Raw genomic sequence first — 19,552 nt, forward strand, 5'->3', positions numbered from 1 at the left:
TAGCCCCTGCAAAATGTTGATTATTACCACCAGGCACCCCTATAGGACTAGGGCCTACTAAACATTGTGGTCCCTGCACCACTACTACGCTATCTGTGAACTCTGACATAGATAGATCTACTGCAAATATATAAATGCAGCTGCTACCTTTAAACACATTTGAAATATGAGGCTTTTTTAAATAGTTTGGGAGGACATTCTGCTAATTGTCCCAAAATTGTCTGCAAAGGATTGCTGCCTGCTATTTATTTCAAAAAGCTTTATACCAAACATATAACACAATAACGTACCCCCTCCAACTGTATACTTTCTTAATTGTTTCTTAATTTATTTGTATTATATTTTGACACTTGCTCTGGCAATGTAAACGACGAAGATATGTTTTCTCATGCCAGTGAATCTCCTTTGAATTTATATGAATGTATTCAGTATTATATTGCCTGTAATATTTTTGCAGAAAGAGGCGCTATGAAGGCTGGTGGGAACGGAGTGAGTGTCTTTGTGCGCACAAGACCAACGGCAAAGTTTGCCCAAGATCTCATTGAATACCTGCCTGATGGACAGGTGAGATCAATAGGCCTACCTTGGTTTCATATGGATTCATTGAATATTAATTGAACAATTATTTAAACGTTACAATGATGGGATCCTCAATTCACCCATGGCCTATTTTAAACTCGATCTTGGGCTTGTTGAGCGTACCAGTAGGCCTATAGCTATTATAATTGTTTGATCAAGGTGAATTTTTGTTTAATGTGCTGCAACAGCAATTGCTTTATTTTGTTCATCTCAGTAAGTATAAATAAAGAAACAGCAGCTTCCTCATCTGCAACACTTTGCCTTTAGTATTAGTTCTGGTATCCATGTAAAACAAGTGAATGAATTAGTCATTAGTTAGTAGTTTTAATATCTTAGCACAAATGGATTGGACCCCTGTCAGCCAACTGCTCTTTGAAATGAATGTTGCTATTCATTGTCTTTGTCCTTCTTCTGTCAGACATTAAACGTCCGTCAGAGGAAAGGCTCTAGAACGACGGCGGTGAACAACCAGCGAAGTTCTCGGTCTTTCCGGTTGGACGGTGTCCTGTATGATGTGTCCCAGGAGGAGGCGTACGCCCGTGTGGGTCGAGGGGTTGTGCTGGGAGCACTGGATGGCTACAATGGTATGTCAGTCCGTCTGTGGTTTGAATACCTCCAATTAATAGTAGAGTTGCTACCTCAGGTATAGTCCACACTCCAATCTCTCATTTCCATCCATTGGTTTGTGGTGTTTTGGTGCCCCTTACGGGTCTCAAAGTGAATCACGTTCAGCTCTGCATAGTGATTAAAAATTGGAAATTGCAAAATGGTGGAAAATATCGTTAGGCAGAAATTTGAAATGACGTGGCCTATGAGGAATTGTGTCATGATCCAAGGAATCCAGACTAAATTTAGTTTTAAGACTCTTTGGTCGTTATAGTTATATGGAAACATGTAAAGCTGCAGGCTGGCATAATATCATGAGGATGATTAGAAAAATGTTTGAGTGGCTTCCTTGGCTTACTGGCTGCATGTGTAACGGAGGTGATCCGAACCTCCCCACCCGGCTTCAAACCCAGGTCTCCCGCGTGACAGTCCAATATCTTAACCATCACTCCAAAGGAATCCCTATGGAATGAGAGCAGATACTAGAGTTTTGAGGCTTCAGGCTGGGGCTGCGACTCTCTCCACCACACATGCACGATTAGTTTGGCTCTGATCAGACCAACAATTTGCAGTTATAACGGCAGAAACATAATCGCCACCCTCAGCCTCCATCCCAGTAGAGATAATGATCTGGGCTAATCTAGGGATTGCTGTCAAAATATGTGCACAAAATCTGACTGCCTTTCTGTTCATGATTGTGCTTAAGATACTGAATTCCATCTCATGGTAAGTCATTTCTTGCTTTGTCCTGTATCTCCTAGGTACTGTGATGTGCTTTGGGCAGACAGGTGCTGGGAAGACCTACACTATGACAGGAGCCACAGAATCCTACAAGCAAAGAGGCATCATTCCACGGGCCCTTCAGGAGGTATCTGACTTAGACCGGTGGTTCTCAGATGCAAGGCGTTGTGTGCTTGTAGATCGTCTATTTTCGGTGAAGAGTTTTGGTGTAGAAGGAAAAAAGAACAGACCAAGTACAGAGCCAAAGGTCCAGTTTGAGTATTTAACGCTTCCAGTGCCAGCCCCTAGAGGGCACCAAAGAATGCCAGACTTTCTCCCATAGGGGACTGCATTAGCATCCGGGGGCTCACGTTGCAGTGACGCGCGTGCTCACGTTCGTGCACGTCATGGAAAGGTCCCGGATGATAATGCTAACAGAATAGCTATTCCCATTTTGTCATTTTAAAGATCATTTTTCGGCGATTTCACCGTAAATAAACCTCGCGCCACATCCCTAAAAACACAATCCAGAGATATGGGCCTCCAAAGATGTGGTTTTTCATTGGATTCGGCGGCGATTCGCGGCTACGTTCGCGGCTGACGGCCGGAATGGCTTCCCCAGGATTTGGACCACTGGATTTTAAATTTAGGCTCAGGCTTCAGAAGGCCTCGGATCATTTTATTAATTTCATTAAAAAAGCCGAACATGTTCGGGATAGGCACACTGGACTACGTTCCGGAAGCGGCGCTGAACATTTGGTGAACATTGGGGGGCTCAAAAATGTATTTTAAACCATTTTTAATGGAATATATCGTCGGACCATGTAAAATGGCTAGCTGGCTAGTGTAGGACGAGCCAGGACCACCCACGACTCTACAAGCAGCTCAGGGTAAGTCAATTAATTAAAAAAAATTTGTATTGGATTGAAATAAAGCCGAACATGTTCGGGATAGGCACAGAATGAGTTAAGTGGTTAAATGTCTGAAAAACACATTAACATGAATCCAACATATCAGGAAAGATGATAGGGCTTTCAAACAAGTCAATAAAGCTATCTATGAAAAAGTTGAATCTGCAACACAATCTTATACAATATGTAGTGGAGGTCCCTGCTCCATCTCTCTCTCTCCTTGGGTACTTGGCCTTAAAAACGTTGAAGACCCCTGTTGTAGAGATACACAGTCCAGAGAGAGAGAGGTCTTAATCACAAGTACACCATCACAAGGCGTATAATATTTTCTCTCAAGCGATTTATACTACTCTCCATCTTGCCCGTCTGTCCCTCCATGCTGCGTTCAGGTGTTTCAGGAGGTGCAAAGGCGGTCTGACCACGCCTTCTCCGTGCGCCTCTCCTTCCTGGAAATCTACAATGAGACCCTGGTGGACCTGCTGTCTTCGGTGCGGGGCCGCCCGGGCCCGGCCGCAGCAGCGGCACCACTGACGGTAGTGGAGGAGCCGGGCGGAGGAGGAGTGTCCATCAGGGGTCTGTCTCTGCACCCCGTCCACTCTGAAGAAGAGGCCTTCAACCTGCTTTTTGAGGTCTGTGTTGTTGTGTTGTGTTCTGTTTGTTTTATGTAGCGCACTGGTTCTCATAGTGGGCTCCGGGGACCCCCAGGGGTCCTTGATGGGGTTCCAGGGGGTCCTCAGCTAAATAAAATCTGTTTTGCATTGCGACACGTGATGCAAATCTTGTATGGTAGTGGTAGTCCCTGGACAAAATAAATTTCAAATGGGGGTCATATACGGTACATACAGTACATTTAGGGTTCCTTGACATAAAAAAGTTTGAGAACCAGTGATTTAGATTAGACGTATACCTCTGGAGCTGGTAATTCAATTATTATTTCTTACTTGGATTCTATCGGCTGTACTAACACGATATTTCTTTATCTTATCTAATCCAAAATAGTTATTTTCTATTCCTGAAGATGGTGGTGTTGTGGCTGTTTAATGCAACATTATATGATAGAGCTATTAACTTAAATGTTTTTTTTTTTGCGTGAGTTGCTTGTCAAAATGAGTAAATGACTCTCTTGTGTTCACTCAGGGAGAGATGAACCGCATCATCGGAGCTCATGCCCTGAACAAGAATTCCTCCAGGTCTCACTGCATCTTCACTGTGCATATTGAGGTAATACATGCATCTATCCTTAACTGCAACTTCACATCTTCTTTATATAGTTAATGGAAGTAATGTGTTTCCATGTTACACAGTCTCGCTCCCACATTCTGTCTGATGCCAAGTACATCTCCTCAAAGCTGAATCTGGTGGACTTGGCAGGTTCTGAAAGGCTGGGTAAAACTGGGGTAAGTTTCTTTGGTTAACCCATGAAGAGATATTTCACTTAAAAAAAAAGGGAAAAAAAAGAAATGAAAACTCAGGCTTTTGGGAACACCCCGGACAGTTTTGAAGTTGCTTGATTCAGTATTTGATATTCATTTTATCAGACACACCCCTTCCTATACAAACCCATTGTAACTTCAAACTCCATTTTAACCATGATGGATTTTCATCTGATAAACACCCGTCCTTGATTCTTGTGACTCATACTGCCCTCCTAATATATGAGGGGGCCGTGTTTCTTCAATTCCTTTGGGAAAATGAAAAGATAAAAAATAAATAAATGGAGGCGAGTGTGTTTTAGGGTGAGCCTCCCGGTTACTGCGCAGATAGAAACAAAACCCCCACTTCAAATTAAAAGAAACAATGAAACAAATCAAAGCGATTTTGTATCAAAGCAGTGTCCCTTCTTCTCCCTGTCCAGTCTGAGGGTCAGGTGGTCCGGGAAGCCATGTACATCAACAGGTCTCTGTCCTTCCTGGAGCAGACCATCCTGGCCCTGGCGGACCACCACAGAGACCACGTTCCCTTCAGACAGAGCAAGCTGACACATGCCCTCAAAGACTCACTGGGTAAGGCTGGCAGCTTCACCAGATTCTCCACTGACCATAGTGTGTCTTCATCACCAGTTTTAAAAAACAAAATTGGTTTTGTGTAAAAATAATCTTCTGTTGTATTCTATTCAGAATTTACAACGACAATATTATACACAATTCTGCTATTTCAGTTGGCACTCAGCTGAGGTTAATTCTCACTAACATCCATACCTGTATGACTCTGTAGGTGGGAACTGCAACACTGTACTTGTGGCCAACATCTATGGGGAAGCGGCACAGATTGAAGAGACAGTAAGTATTGTGATCTTCAGTATTTAAAAAAATAATAATGTTTTTTTTAATGTTCAAAGTAAACATTAAATACTTGCGCCAGCAGAGCGCAAGTTCATTCATTCATTCATTCATTCACACAGGATGAAAAAACAAGATGGGGGTCTTCTTTTTCGACTATTTGTTTCAACTACTGTATTGGATACTATAATGGTCATGAATGTGCTCTTTGCAGCTTTCTACTCTGCGTTTTGCCAGTAGAATGAAGCGCGTGCAGAGTGACCCAGCTGTTAACGAACGCTTAGACCCAGTGGTGAGGACTATTTAACCTTGCCCACTTGTCATCAATTAATGATTAATGAGTACTGTTTGTGCCAAGTGTTCAGTTGGCATTATATTAGTGTTGCAGAGATCAAATGTGTGCCATGTGGGACATATCAACATGAAAACCTGACATGGTTGAACCGTGTGTGTGTGTGTGTGTGTGTGTGTGTGTGTGTGTGTGTGTGTGTGTGTGTGTGTGTGTTTAGCTTCAGATCAAGACACTTCAGAAGGAGGTTCAAAAGCTGAAACAGAAACTGTCTATACAGAATACTCTGGTGAGTTATTGCTTATTCATTAAACCCAAACATTTTAGTTAATTGAGTTATTTGAAATGCTGACACGCCCAGTGTGCCCTCAATACCCTCATCACCTGTCAAACTACTTCTCCAGTGATTAACACCCACACACAGCCACAACACTAGAGGGAGCGACCAAACCACCCAAATTAGAACAAACATGGACATGGGAAAGTTGTCATTCTACTACTCTGCCACCAAAATGTCGAATGCCCTGACACCACCCATTAAAATATGTCATACACTGGTTTCTTTCAAATCTGGCCTGAAAAATCAGGATACCACAACAAGGGGATGTACAGTAAATGTCATTTTCCCTTCTATTTTGTACATGTAGTGTTTGTATTTGTTGATGACCTGTATTATTGTGTTAATTTCTTATGCTATGTTGATGAATTTAATACATAGGACCACAATGGGAACAAGTCCCCAGGAGGTTTTTGTGTCATCCTTTTAGCTTAAATGTCTGACTGTACCACCACATGCTGTTTACATTTCTGACTAAAAACTTGCAGGGGTCTTCAACGTTTTCAGGCCGGGGACCCCCAAACTGATGGGGAGATGGAGCAGGGACCCCCTACCACCTCGTAGGGTGGGGGGGTCGGGGCTACGACATATTTTTTATTTTAAAGTTACAGCGAGCAGGGTGGGCCGTACCACTACCATTTCTAAACATACTACTTATTAACTGAGAACCAATGTCAATAATATCAACAATCTGTCAATTGCATAGTAATCATGTATTCAAGCTATTCAAAATGGATAGAATCATGATTTATTTTTTTACATAAATGTGAAAAAGAAAAAAAAGAAAAAAGAAAAAAAAACATTTTTTGAAATCTTTTTTTTTTTAAGCAATAATTTCGTGGACCCCCTGCAGTACCTCCGCGGACCCCCTAGGGGTCGCGGACCCCCTGTTGAAGACTGGGCTACCTAAAGTATTCACAAAAACACTGTCTTCTGTTAATGCAGAATCTGAGTGTGCATCGGCGATGTGGACAAAAAGACAGTTCAGAGTGGTTTAGAGGAACAAGCAAGATGTATTGGTACCAAGGAAACAAGACGTAAATACAGCAGTTAACAGCAGTTAATGCAATCGGAAAAGACCCGTCAAGTTCCCAGAGCTCTGCTTTGTATCAGTTCTTATAGAGAGTGATCCCTCCTCCAACAGGTGAGGCAGGGAACAAGGCACAAGTGGGGGTCAAAGATGGGAACCTAGCAAAACACAAAGACTTTTGTCATCTCCTTTTAGCTACCAGCTGCACCTTTTAGCTACCAGCTGCACTGCACGAGAACCAACTTAAAAACAGCTACAACAACATGCTATGACATACAGAATGTTAACAGCTGAAACAAACAAGGCACTGTGTGACAAGAATATATATGAACATGATTTAAGTTTCTACACATAACAAATGAACATCTGCAGTATGTTCATTTATAATGCCCAGAAACTCCACTCATGAAACATTTGGTTCTTTACATTGTTTTATCCTACATCATTCAAACTTCCTTGACACTTCCCCAGGCCAACCACCCTGGCACCCCCTACGACACGCTGTCCGAGGCCCAGGTAGCCCAGGTCCGCAGCCAGGTGCAGAGATACCTGGAGGAGGGAAACCCGGAGGAGATCAGTGTGAGAAAGCACACGTCATCACCTTGTCTCATGGTTATCGTTGCTGTCGGGCAGAAACCTCTTATCTCCACATTTAAACCTTTTGTGTTTTTAAGTAAATGAACACCCTACTTAGCCTGACACTCAGCCTGAATTGACATTTTGTTTCACTGCCAAAACAAAACATTTAAAGGGGTGTGGCTAGCGATTCAGGGTCTGGAACTAGGCTACACCCTACTTGATCATACTGCATCGTCACACAAAAGGAGCAGATGTACAGGCGACGCATTTGCTTGTAGATCTGCTACTTTTGCTGTTTGTGAGAAAAGTAACAGTTTTGGACCGTATGAGGTTTCAACCCAACAGAGACGTTGCTTAATAGTTACTATAGTCTTTACTGTCTTCACATCTTTTCAATGTAGTTACTATAGTCTTTACTGTCTTCACATCTTTTCAATGTCCGTTTGTTTCTTGGAATTACAGATTATAAGTGTCAGACAGCTCCATGAGGTGTTTGTCCACTTCAGACTGGCCGTGCAGTGAGTGTGGTTCTAAACTAACCGTTCACTTCAGTTCACATTCAAAACATGAATCATTCACAATCAGAATTCTGGGCAAAAACTCTTTGGCTAGACTAGGAACTGAAGTGTGTTTGTGTGTGTGTGCTGTGTGTGTGCGTGCGTGTGTGCGTGCGTGCGTGCGTGCGTGCGTGTGTGTGTGTGTGTGTGATGACCAGGGAACAAGAGAAGAGAGTGAGAGATCTGCTGCATCAATCCCACAACATGGTGGAGGAAGACCAGAGCACAGGTGCTGACAAGGTCAGTCAGTCAATGTTCAATTCCCCGATAAACATCAAGGTTGTTTTTTGAAGGATAATGGGTGGTTCACTCCCCATTGCATTGTTCTCTTCATGGAGACCGAGACAGCATAGAGGAGAGGCCCATAGATGCGATCCCATGGAATGCATGAATGCATCACATTCCATTCTATTGAATGACAGGCTGACTATGAGGAGCTGCTATAGTGTTTGTAGTGAAGCATTCACATTTTATAGACGTTTGACTGGATGCCATCACTTATAATAAACCTTTCCAGCTGCGAGAGTCCAAAGGCAGCATGGGGAAGCTGGAGGGCAGTAACTTTGGGGTAGGGGTGGCAGCTCCATCAGATAGACACGTTCGACCCCCATCTGTGAGCAAGGTCAAAGCCAAGAAGACCAAGGATGCAACAGGAATGACAAGGTGATTAACAGGTTGGAGAATCTAGAGGGAGTGTGCAGAAGAACTCTTGTGGCAACACTGTCGTACGATATGTTCAAGTTCACGCCGCGTTGAATCCGTGACAGAAGTGTGACATATAGGGCAAATTTAAGTTGTCGATTAATTGTCACACAAATAATTGTATATAATTGAATAAAAACGTAATTTATGTTTGCTCGCTTCGTACATGGCAGATATGACAAATATACAAATACATTACTGACATTTTGTAGAAATAGTAGATATAAAAGCTTACAACGTGGTAAACTTCAGGTTTCGTCATATGTTGTAATCTTGTAGATCAGCTACTTCATCTATTTTTGGAAAATGTTTGAAAATGTATGAACATTTTCAACATGGAAACGATTATGACAATTGTAACGATTATGCAAAATAATCTAAAATAATTATTAGGTGAATACCGTATGTAATAATTGTGACCGGCCTAGCGACGTAGGATAAATAAAATAAGTCTAAATCATAATTAGAATCTCCCTTCTCTTGTGACTGTTTGATTGTCTGGCCAAAGCAAGAAACATGCAGCAGAGGGAGGCCCTGTTTTGGAACAACAGTCAGTGGAGACGGCACCTGCATCCACTATGCAGCATCCTGCATCCATGCAGAACCCTGCCCACACACATGAGAAAGAACAGCAGCACTATGAAGCTGACACAGAGAGCCAGGACACACAGGAACCACAGCCCACCACCAGCCCTGAGTAGGAACAGGACATTACTGTGAATACAGTATATTGCTGTTGTCGGGCAGAAACCTTGTATCTCCATATTCAACCTCAACCTTTTTTGTTGTAAATTAACGCCCTACTTGATCATACTATAGCAGCGGGTTTCAACCCTTTTCATGTCAAGGTCCATTATTTATTCTGCATTTGAGCCACGGGCCACCGTTTGATGAGAATTAGCCTCTCAGATCCAAACGATTTTGTTCACAATTCCATGTAAGATACAGCATGGAGAGATAACAGTCAAACATTGAACATTATGTACAATTCTTCTACATTCTCTAATTGTGTAGACTTTATGTAAATTAAGTAATGCAGATGTTTAATAATAATTTAACTCTTGAGAGTGTAAAATAAAACCAAAAGGACCTGTATGAGTTCATATTTCTTAATTGAGTTAAAGATATATAAGGGTCCATTTGGTTACCCAACTATCCATCATTTAGCTGGGAACCACCTAGAACCCCCTCAAGGACCACTGGTGGTCCCCGGACCACTGGTACTGTAGCATCACACAAAAGCATCAAACGTAGCAGATCTGCAAGCTCGAAATGTGGCGCGAAGCAACACATTTTGAGCTTGAGATCTGCTATTTTTGCTTTGCGGCGTGCTGTCAGACTACTTTGGAGCGTTACGCCGGCAGTCAGGGACGAAAAGTACATTTTCAACATGGTTTCCACCCGACAGAGACGATATACTGTGTGTGTGTGTGTGTGTGTGTGTGTGTGTGTGTGTGTGTGTGTGTGTGTGTGTGTGTGTCTGTCTGTCTGTCTGTCTGTCTGTCTGTCTGTCTGTCTGTCTGTCTGTCTGTCTGTCTGTCTGTCTGTCTGTCTGTCTGTCTGTCTGTCTGTCTGTCTGTCTGTCTGTCTGTCTGTCTGTCTTACTAACTTACTAACTTACTAATTTGATTCTAGTGTATTATATACAAAGACCTATCTGCTTACAGAACGGCTGTGGGTTAAATGCATGAGTGAGGGGCACAGTCAAAATATATTCAGTGCACAGTCAAAAATATGAATACATTAACTCTTTGTATTATTATAAGACTTTGGGTCAATTGCAGCATATTGGGTCCTAGATGGGGTATTTATGGTCAAACGAGCATCCTTGTGATTCACATCCCATGCCTATAATCTAGCTCCCCTCCACCCAAAGCGGAGGCCTTTGAGGAGTTCAAGGCGGAGCAGGGAAGTGAGCTCAACCGCCTGTTGAAGGAGAACAAGGCCAGACTGCTGGAGCGCCGCGCCCGCCTCAGACAGCTCACCGACGGCATCAACACAGCCAAGAGAGAGATCGACCACACAACGCTGTCCATTCGACAATACAACGACTGGAGAGCCTCTCAGAGTACCTTAGCTCTTGTCTTTGTTTCATTCCGGGTTCAACGTTCAAGGTTACCATAATTGCTGGACTATAAGCCGCACCTGAATATAAGCCAGCTAAATTTAGAACGAAAAACAAATGTGTACATATACAGGACTTGACTATAAACCGCAGGTGTCCTTCCTGCTTCCTGCTAGAGCGCCCCTGGTGGCCGTTAGCTGTAAAGATCTATAGATTTGCCGCATCGTTGTATAGGCCGCAGGGTTCAAAACATGGGAAAGAAGTTGCAGCTTATAGTCCGGCAATTACGTACTTTATTTTGTCACCCTCGGGAGAAATTTGTCTTGGAGACAAGGACCAGCAGCATTCATACACAATACAATACAATACACAATACAGTACAAAAAACAATAAGGCGCACAGTGACACATACAACCCTAACAGTGTGTGTGTGTGTGTGTGTGTGTGTGTGTGTGTGTGTGTGTGTGTGTGTGTGTGTGTGTGTGTGTGTGTGTGTGTGTGTGTGTGTGTGTGCGTGCGTGCGTGCGTGCGTGCGTGCGTGCGTGCGTGCGTGCGTGCGTGCGTGCGTGCGTGCGCAGGTCAGTTTGTGAGCGAGGAAGGGGACCTGGTGCTGGACGAGCCAGAGGTGACCCTGATGCTGCGTCTCAGAGAGCTGAAGGCTGAGTACCGTCGGAGGTACGAGGAGCTGTGCATCACCAAGACGGAGGTGAACTACTGCAAGCATCTGGTGGACCAGTGCAGGGTGCGTCTGCTCACCGGTCAGTACTTCCAACTCAATGGAAGCAACTAAGCCCCCTGGGGCTTTTTGCGTTATCCTTTTTAGCATAACTTGTTTTGACTGCACTACATGTGCTGTTAATTAACTTATTCAAGTATTCAATCAATCAATCAATCAAACAAACAAGAAGAGACAAGGAGATGTTGTGTTTCAATCAAACAGCACCTTAAAAGTTTTGTTACAATATACGTATATCACTTATTACTTGCGCCAGTGTAGTGCACATGTACCCCAGCAAGCACTGTCAGGACCTGGACCAATCAGTGACGTATCGATTGGGGCCAGATCAAGTCAAACCTTGACTAGTCAGATCTGGCCTAGAATATCACCTGATTTCAACCAACATAAATCCTGCCCACGAAAACGGACGTCCTGGATTAATAGAGGGTCCGATCGAGGCCAGAAAAAATATCATAACTAGTCAGATAAGATGCAAGTTGGCACCTCAACAGAGTGCAGTCTAGTTTATTTGTTATTTTTTGGTCTGTCTTACAGTATTTCAAATTAAAGACGACTTCACCCATTTCCAACCTATCTTCTTGTAATTGATCCTCACTAATGGTATTATAAATATGGTGAAAGTTTTGTCTACCCCGTCTGTGTCTCAGTTGAGGGCTGTGGACAGTTCAGAAACCTGCCTACCAGTGACCAGGGAATCCAAGCTAATGAAAAGCTGCAGGCTTTCTATCCCTGGAAAGTTATCATGCTACAATGGAAGCCATTGTCCTTGAGTTAATAGAAATCAAAAGTCCAAGTACCGAGTCTAGAGGTGATCCGTAATTTCTCATTTTAAGATGACATTCCACTACCTTTCCCCTCATGTGTTCCAGACTTTGAAAGTTGGTACAATGAATGGTTCCTGCTGTCTGAGGGGCTGCAGGCTGTGCTGAGGACAGGAGGAGGCCCCATCCAGCCTGGACTTATACCAGTGGACAGAGCCCTGGCCCTGGTGAGTTTGCTTCATATACTGTACCTAAACCTGGGAGCCATTGCAGCTGGATTTTTGTTTTTGTTTTGAAGAATATGTTTATAAAATGTTAAACACATTATATAAACAACAACAACACTGTACAAGAGAGAAAGAAAAAAGACAAACTGGAACAACAACAACAACAAAAAACAAAAAAAAACATGACAAGCTCAGACAATACCATGTAGAATGGAAAAGTTAATACATGATGAGCGAAGCAATCAGTCCCCAGCCCCCCCACAACCCCCTCAGAGTGGAGAGGGCAGGTATCCAACCCAGATCGGAACTAAATTTACTGAGCACAGTTTAGCATCAGTCGAGACACTACAAAACAAGAAAGGCAGTGACAGATAGAAGTCAGGGCCGACAGGGGAACCCTTTAAGCACAGCGGCAGACAACGTGGGCAAGTAAGGGTCCCAGATTTTATAAAAGGCGTCTATCTGGGAGTGTAACATACATGTGATGTATTCACAAGGAATACAATCATTATAATATTGTGCCATCATTTTTTGGAAGGAGCAACATCCTTGATGATCCAAAACAGGAGAATATTCTTCCTGGCAGCAAACGTTAACACATTGAACAGCCTCTTATGATTGGCATTGACAATATGACCATCTGGGAGACCAAGTATAAGACACAAGGGGTTTGGTTCTATGGGGACACCGAAAATGGTTGACAGTTCTGTTACGACATCAGACCAGTAGTTCTGAAGCTTCACACATGACCAGAGACAATGAACGTAATTACCGATTTCTGTTTTGCATTTGAGGCAAAGTGGGGACACACTAGGATCCATTTTGTTTTTAAGGACAGGAGTTATATGTATGCGATGTAATATGCGGTACTGAATGGATTTAGTCCGATTGCAGACAGAAATCTCCTTTGCATACGTACACATTTCATTCCAATCAACATTATCAATAGAGATGTTGAAATCTTTCTCCCATACCTGTTTGGCAGCATGGGAGTTTGTGGAGGAATTTGAATTCAGTACTTAGAAAATAGAGATAAGGTTTTTAGCCAATCGGAGAGAAAGAGTCCTTTCCACCTGCGAAGCCGAACAATTGGTTAACAGTGAGGTGTCTTTAGTAATAAAAGCTCTGATTTGGAAATACCTAAAAAGTTCAGGTCTCAATAAACCAAAACGCTGCTGCAGCTGTGCGAAGGACATTAGAATTTGACCATCAAATAGATCTCCAAGCTTTCTGACGCCCTGAGCACGCCAGACCTCGAACCCCCCATCCTCATAACCTGGCTTAAAGTCGGGATTACCCACGACTGGAGTAAGAGGAGATGTTAGTTTAGAACGGTTCTCGATAGTACGGGTAGCCCTCCAGGCCCTAATTGAACACAGTGTGATGGGGTTAGAACATAGTTCCTTCACAGATTTAAAGTCTTTGATACACAATAAGTTCCAAAGTGAGCATCTAGATTGAGAGGATTCAATATCAAGCCAAATTGAAGATGGGTCAGGAATACGCCAGCCAGTAAGCACCCTGAGATGTGCAGCCAGTTGGTAAAGCCTAATATTAGGCAGATCTAAACCACCATCCGCACCGGCCATCTGAAGCTTGGCCATTTTCAGGCGAGGCTTCCTCCCATTCCAAATAAAGGAACTCAACCAACCCTCTAACTGCTTTATGACCTTGTTTGTCATTAAAACAGGAACCATTTGTAAGGGATACAGTATTCTCAGGAGAACGTTCATTTTGATAAGGGCTATTCTACCCAGCCAGGAAAGTGGTAAGGGGGCCCATCTGACTAGTTCCGTCTTAATGGTTTCTAGGAGAGGAGATGCAGCTGGATATTAATGCCATACTACAGCGTCACACAAAAGCATCAAAAGTAGCAGATGCGTTCGCGCTTTAAGTTTGTGGACCTGCTACTTTTGCTATTTTTTTATTTGAATCGTGAGAAGTTTTGGACATAATATGTGGTTTCCACCCGACAGAGATAATATGCACATCTTTATACGAGTGGAGTGGATATAAGAAAGATAATAAGTCAAGGTATGATACAAGGTTTATTCAAATCTAGATTTATAGTATGTAATGATGTGGTTTATTTTGGCTCAGGCAAAGCTATATGGTGATGATGAATTTACACTATGCTATTGCCATAATTCTTCCAAATACAAAGCTGATGAGAGAGGGATTTCAAATCACTTCCTCCTCTAGAAGCTCTCTCTATAATCCAACCCCATTGGGAATTAAGCATTCCAGTCAACAGAAATGCATTATACTAATGTGAAGCAGTGGAGTAGTCTTAAGTGTCCTAGAAGCTCAGGCACAACTTGGCACAGAATGAATTATTTACTGAGGTAGTCCTGGTTGTCTTGTGTTCTTCTCAGGAGGAGGATGACCATGATCATTTTGAGCGGCTGCAGTGTGAGGTGATGGCAGACAGCCCCAGCGCTGTGTCCTTCTATAATGCACACCACAAGACTGTGCAGCGGGTGGGTGGTGCCTCCTTCTCAAGTATATACTGTACCTGTAATATACTGAATGATTCATGTGAATACAAGAACGTCGCCACCAGGTATTCCTAAACGTAACCTAAAACTATGCCTTAACCTAAACTGTTTCCTGAAGCAGTCCGCTCAGAGATTTGATTTGATTGATTTATTTAGCAGAAAATGTAAAAACAATACAAAAAACTACTCAAAATCTTGGGACTTCTTGCCAACATTAAACAACATTAAAAACATTTATAGAACATCACAAACAACAAATTATGATTATATTACTGCATTAACTCTTTGTATTATATAAAAAATAACATGATTGCAGTATAAAAATACAAATCTACAACTTAGTTGAAATACCTGAATAAATCTGATTATCCATGACAAGATTACTGATAATAATAATTAACTTAACCTCAATAAAACTATGGCTAAACTTAACCTTATTCCTAACCTTAACCTCAGTAAAACGATTACAAGAACACAAGAACCGCTCGGGTGAGCGTTCTGCGAAAAATAAATGTTCCCATTCATGTCATAGCACATTGGTGGTCCATCCCTCACATGATTATATATAACCTGACTGTACACACCAATAACGATGTTTTAACTTTAAAACGCATAATGGGTGGACTATTACATAATGTATATCTCCAATTATCAGTATAGAAGAAATTCAGCTAAGGGGTATTTTTTAATGCATGAATTAAAGCAAAACAATGTGTATGGCTAAGTGCTATTATGCGATTTGTGAAACAGTGTGAAAGGTATCATAAACAATTGACGCATTGAGAGCTTGTAGATCGTCTATTTTCTCTCATTTGCACTTCCATAGAAGACATGTTGCCAAATCAAATTCGGCGACTGAGCACTTTAATCCATGTTAATGTTTTATCTCTACAGCGATACAACAGAGCCTTATCTCAGTCTCCAGTACTAAGGAGCTCCTCCAGGGGTTCCGGACAGAAAAGACTGCCTCCGATTCTCCCTGTCACTTAAAGAGAGGTCTGTGTGTGCAGCTGAACTACGACATTCATGCAAAAAACCTGCGAGCAGACAGCAATAAAAGCTTCCAATGAAAAGAGTTATGTTTTCCATACCATTCCATCAGATTCTGGATTGACATTATATAAATGTAATCATTACATAAATGTTATATGTGTGTATATTATGTTATATATCAGAATTGGTGAAGTTATTTGTTGACAAATGACACTTTTAGTTGATTTATTTTAAAATAATCTGCATCCTCAATATATTTTTGAAAAAGCAGTGATTTGAGGACAGTATGTAAATTGATCAATAAACAAAAGACAATGCAATAAATCAGCTTGTTAATGGTAAATGGGAAGTATGTATTATTCCTTCTTTGGAAACTTTACACCTCTGTTTGGTTGTACACTGTCCTGTAGGAGTTCCAGGCCTTCACTCTAAAGGAAGTGAGGATGAGGAAGATGGTCTATTTATGGTTAAGCTTGTAAAATAAACAAGAAAGACAAAGCTACAGCTTTGAAATAGTTTTGGACAATTCAATCTGTCTCAATCATTTCAACGGTAACCGAAAGGCTCGCCTTTCGGTTACTCGGTGGAGGAGTTAGCCAGGGTGCGAACGGCTAGGAAGCTGGTTACCTTCATGAATATCTCCTCCAACCCCCTCCACCTAGAGATCATTGGGTACTTGAGTAAGTAAGGAAATTACGGATTCAACCACCCAGGGCAGCGGTGTGAAAGTCCTTAGTGCCGGTTGCCCCCAACGAGATACACAATGGTCTTTTTTTCATTTATTTTTAATAATTATTTAAAAAAATGAAAAAAGTTATCGCAAAAACACGGCCTGCTCACGTATTAGGAGGGTAATATGAGTCACTATAAAAATAATGGGTGTTTTTAATGAATCTATCATGGTTAAAATGGAGTTTGAAGTTACAATGGGTGTGTGTGTGGAGAAAAGCCCATAAGGTGCATAGCAAAGGTCCGTACAGATAGTCACAGCACAGAGTGCCCATGAGCAGAGCCCTGTCCCCTCCACGGTGCGACAGGCAGGTAACTGTTTCTTAACTACAAGAATACATGGCTTTACATACAATGTCGAATACACAAATCACCTAGCCTAGACAGACAGCTGTTCAGATCAGGAAGACCAAAGTGAGATATTTGACACCAAGGAACAGGACATTCATTTGACTTGACAGTAAGCAAAAGGGCCATTGACTTACAAATAACATAGCTCAGACAGACATTAACACCTTTATTCACAGCTGGTGAAGGACCCCTATAGTGTATCAGGAGCAGCCAATTTAGAATGGAGTTATCTGCTCGAACAGATTATCGGTGGAACTTACACAGATTTTAGGAGAGTGCATATTAATATTAAACAAAATACCATCATGCTTAAAATCATATCTATCAGTAGAATGTGAAGAGAGACAGAGAATGTGAAGGGAGACACACAATGCAAAGAGAAAATGAAGATGGAGAGAGGAAGAGAAAATGAGTAGAGAGAGAGGAAGTAAGGATGTGAAGAGAGAAAGCGAAGAGAAAGTGAAGATGAAAAATTGAGAGAGAGAGGTGGAAATGACAGAGAGAGACAGATTCTTATTTGTTGGGTTCTATTTGAGGAGTCTAATTTTTCAGGTTTGGCGGGTTACAAGCTGTTTACAGGCCATTGGTGAATCATTTTTATTTTGTTTATTTGGAACAATTTTATTTAACTATTTCCACAAATTTAAATTTGTGTCACTTATCTCCTGAGTTTCATGATGATGTGTGTTGTGTTGTGACTAATGACTAAAGATTAACTACTAATTACTAACTGAACTTGATAAAATGTGAGGGCAAAGAATTTTACTTTGCAAATAATTATGTTCTTCCAGGTACATCTTTTTCATATTGGGAGTTTAAGAATGAATTATCTTTGTGTTACTTATTGATTACAGTCCAAATGTTGTTGTTATGCATTCCTTTCAGGTGTTTTTGACAGTCAAATATGTGTCCAATATTTGACATTTTCTCCTTAGAAACTGAATGTTGCTATTGGACCATTGTTATGTGTTGTGTGGTTTTTATAAATCAATTTTTAAGTCAAATGTACCTAGTGTGGGACCTCCCCATCTACTAAAGTTTCCTCTGTTCACATGACTTTTTCGGATCGGCAAGAGAATCTCTATCTCCTCCCTGCTTGCTCAGTTGCTTAACGCTGGTTTTTGACATTACCGAAACGAAGCGGATAAAAGCGAAGAGCTTTTTTTTAGGCTTCTTTAGGACCTAACGATGGATTTTATAAGGGTAAACATCATGGATTTTTGATGTTTACCCATATAATATCCATATCAAGTTGGTCTCCCATAGACTTTCTATACAGGAGGAAAATACCCAGAAAATAAATCTGCTTTAAGTAGGATGTGAGGGGTCTAACTAGGGGTTTGTCATGATTCTGAATCCATTGCAAGCATTTGTTTTGCACAAAAATCTTTCCTTGGGCGAGAAATGGCCCCCAAAAACACCCAAAAAACTGTGAAAAATGATGACTCATCACTAAACCATCATTTTGTGGGGCCATTTCTCGCCCAAGGAAAGATAGTTGGCACTATAAGGGCAGATTGCCCAAGACGACATGTGTGTGGAACATCCACATCACTTTTACAACCCAGCAGCCAATCACAGCAGAGCCGGCTTTTACCGGGCAGGAAAAGACCGCAGTCCCAGGAGGAGGGGCGGGGCCAGGTTCGGTGACCGCCCTCATTGACCATATACGGCGCGTCTGGCGCTCTGGACAGACACGCGCGTCAGAACAGAATAAAGATGGGATTTATGGTTCTTTGAAGTGAGCCGGATCTCTGCGATCCGTTCCTTTCAAAGAGCCGTTCAAAAGACTCATTTGAGTTACTTGAGTCACTTTGTAGATTTTGATAATAATTACAAATCACTTCAACCCAGTACACATTTTGACCATATAGGCCTTTATACATTTACGCTTTGTTTGTTTTTTAATTCCCCTACATTTTATTCATTGGAAAACTTGTGAAATGGGACATTTTGCATTATGATAGCCCCATATAGAACCTCACCCGTCGCTGCGTCCTGTTGTGCTCCGAGATGAGGTCCTAGAAACATGGCCACCGGAATCTTGCGACAGCCTCCACATCACAGTTGGAAAACACACAAAACGAAATTTTGTCCAAAAAGTAACGGCAGTTCCGAGCTCCCAGGTTGTGAAAACCTAACAGCGGTACATAAAACTTGAACCGCGGCATGAAACAACCCCTTAAAATCGCTAGTTTTGTCAGCCGGTAATGTTTACAAGCCTGGAAGTTGCAGCCGGAATGGCAGCATTAGCGCCCTCTCTGGTCGAACGTAGCCCCAACCGTCGCTGCATTCGAACAGACATTCGACCAGAGAGGGCGCTAATGCTGCCATTCCGGCTGCAACTTCCAGGCTTGTAAACATTACCGGCTGACAAAACTAGCGATTTTAAGGGGTTGTTTCATGCCGCGGTTCAAGTTTTATGTACCGCTGTTAGGTTTTCACAACCTGGGAGCTCGGAACTGCCGTTACTTTTTGGACAAAATTTCGTTTTGTGTGTTTTCCAACTGTGATGTGGAGGCTGTCGCAAGATTCCGGTGGCCATGTTTCTAGGACCTCATCTCGGAGCACAACAGGACGCAGCGACGGGTGAGGTTCTA

General features: G+C 42.1%; 1 protein-coding gene across 1 annotated transcript; it reads left to right on the forward strand.

Moving 5' to 3' along the window:
* Positions 1-468: 468 nt before the first annotated feature.
* On the forward strand, positions 469-18,602 carry kif9 (kinesin family member 9; the record flags this gene model as incomplete). Its single annotated transcript, XM_080751785.1, has 20 exons — positions 469-564; positions 998-1,163; positions 1,947-2,053; positions 3,206-3,445; positions 3,954-4,037; positions 4,121-4,213; positions 4,672-4,819; positions 5,031-5,095; positions 5,310-5,387; positions 5,605-5,673; positions 7,223-7,330; positions 7,793-7,843; positions 8,405-8,550; positions 9,098-9,286; positions 10,449-10,657; positions 11,233-11,412; positions 12,263-12,381; positions 14,757-14,861; positions 16,283-16,338; positions 18,521-18,602. The coding sequence occupies 20 exons, from the start codon at positions 469-471 to the stop codon at positions 18,600-18,602; spliced, it is 2,391 nt and encodes a 796-aa protein (XP_080607911.1).
* Between the last annotated feature and the right edge of the window lie 950 nt (positions 18,603-19,552).

The sequence above is a fragment of the Nannobrachium achirus genome (genome assembly GCF_963921795.1).
Source record: "Nannobrachium achirus genome assembly, chromosome: 21".
Taxonomy (NCBI): Eukaryota; Metazoa; Chordata; class Actinopteri; order Myctophiformes; family Myctophidae; genus Nannobrachium; species Nannobrachium achirus.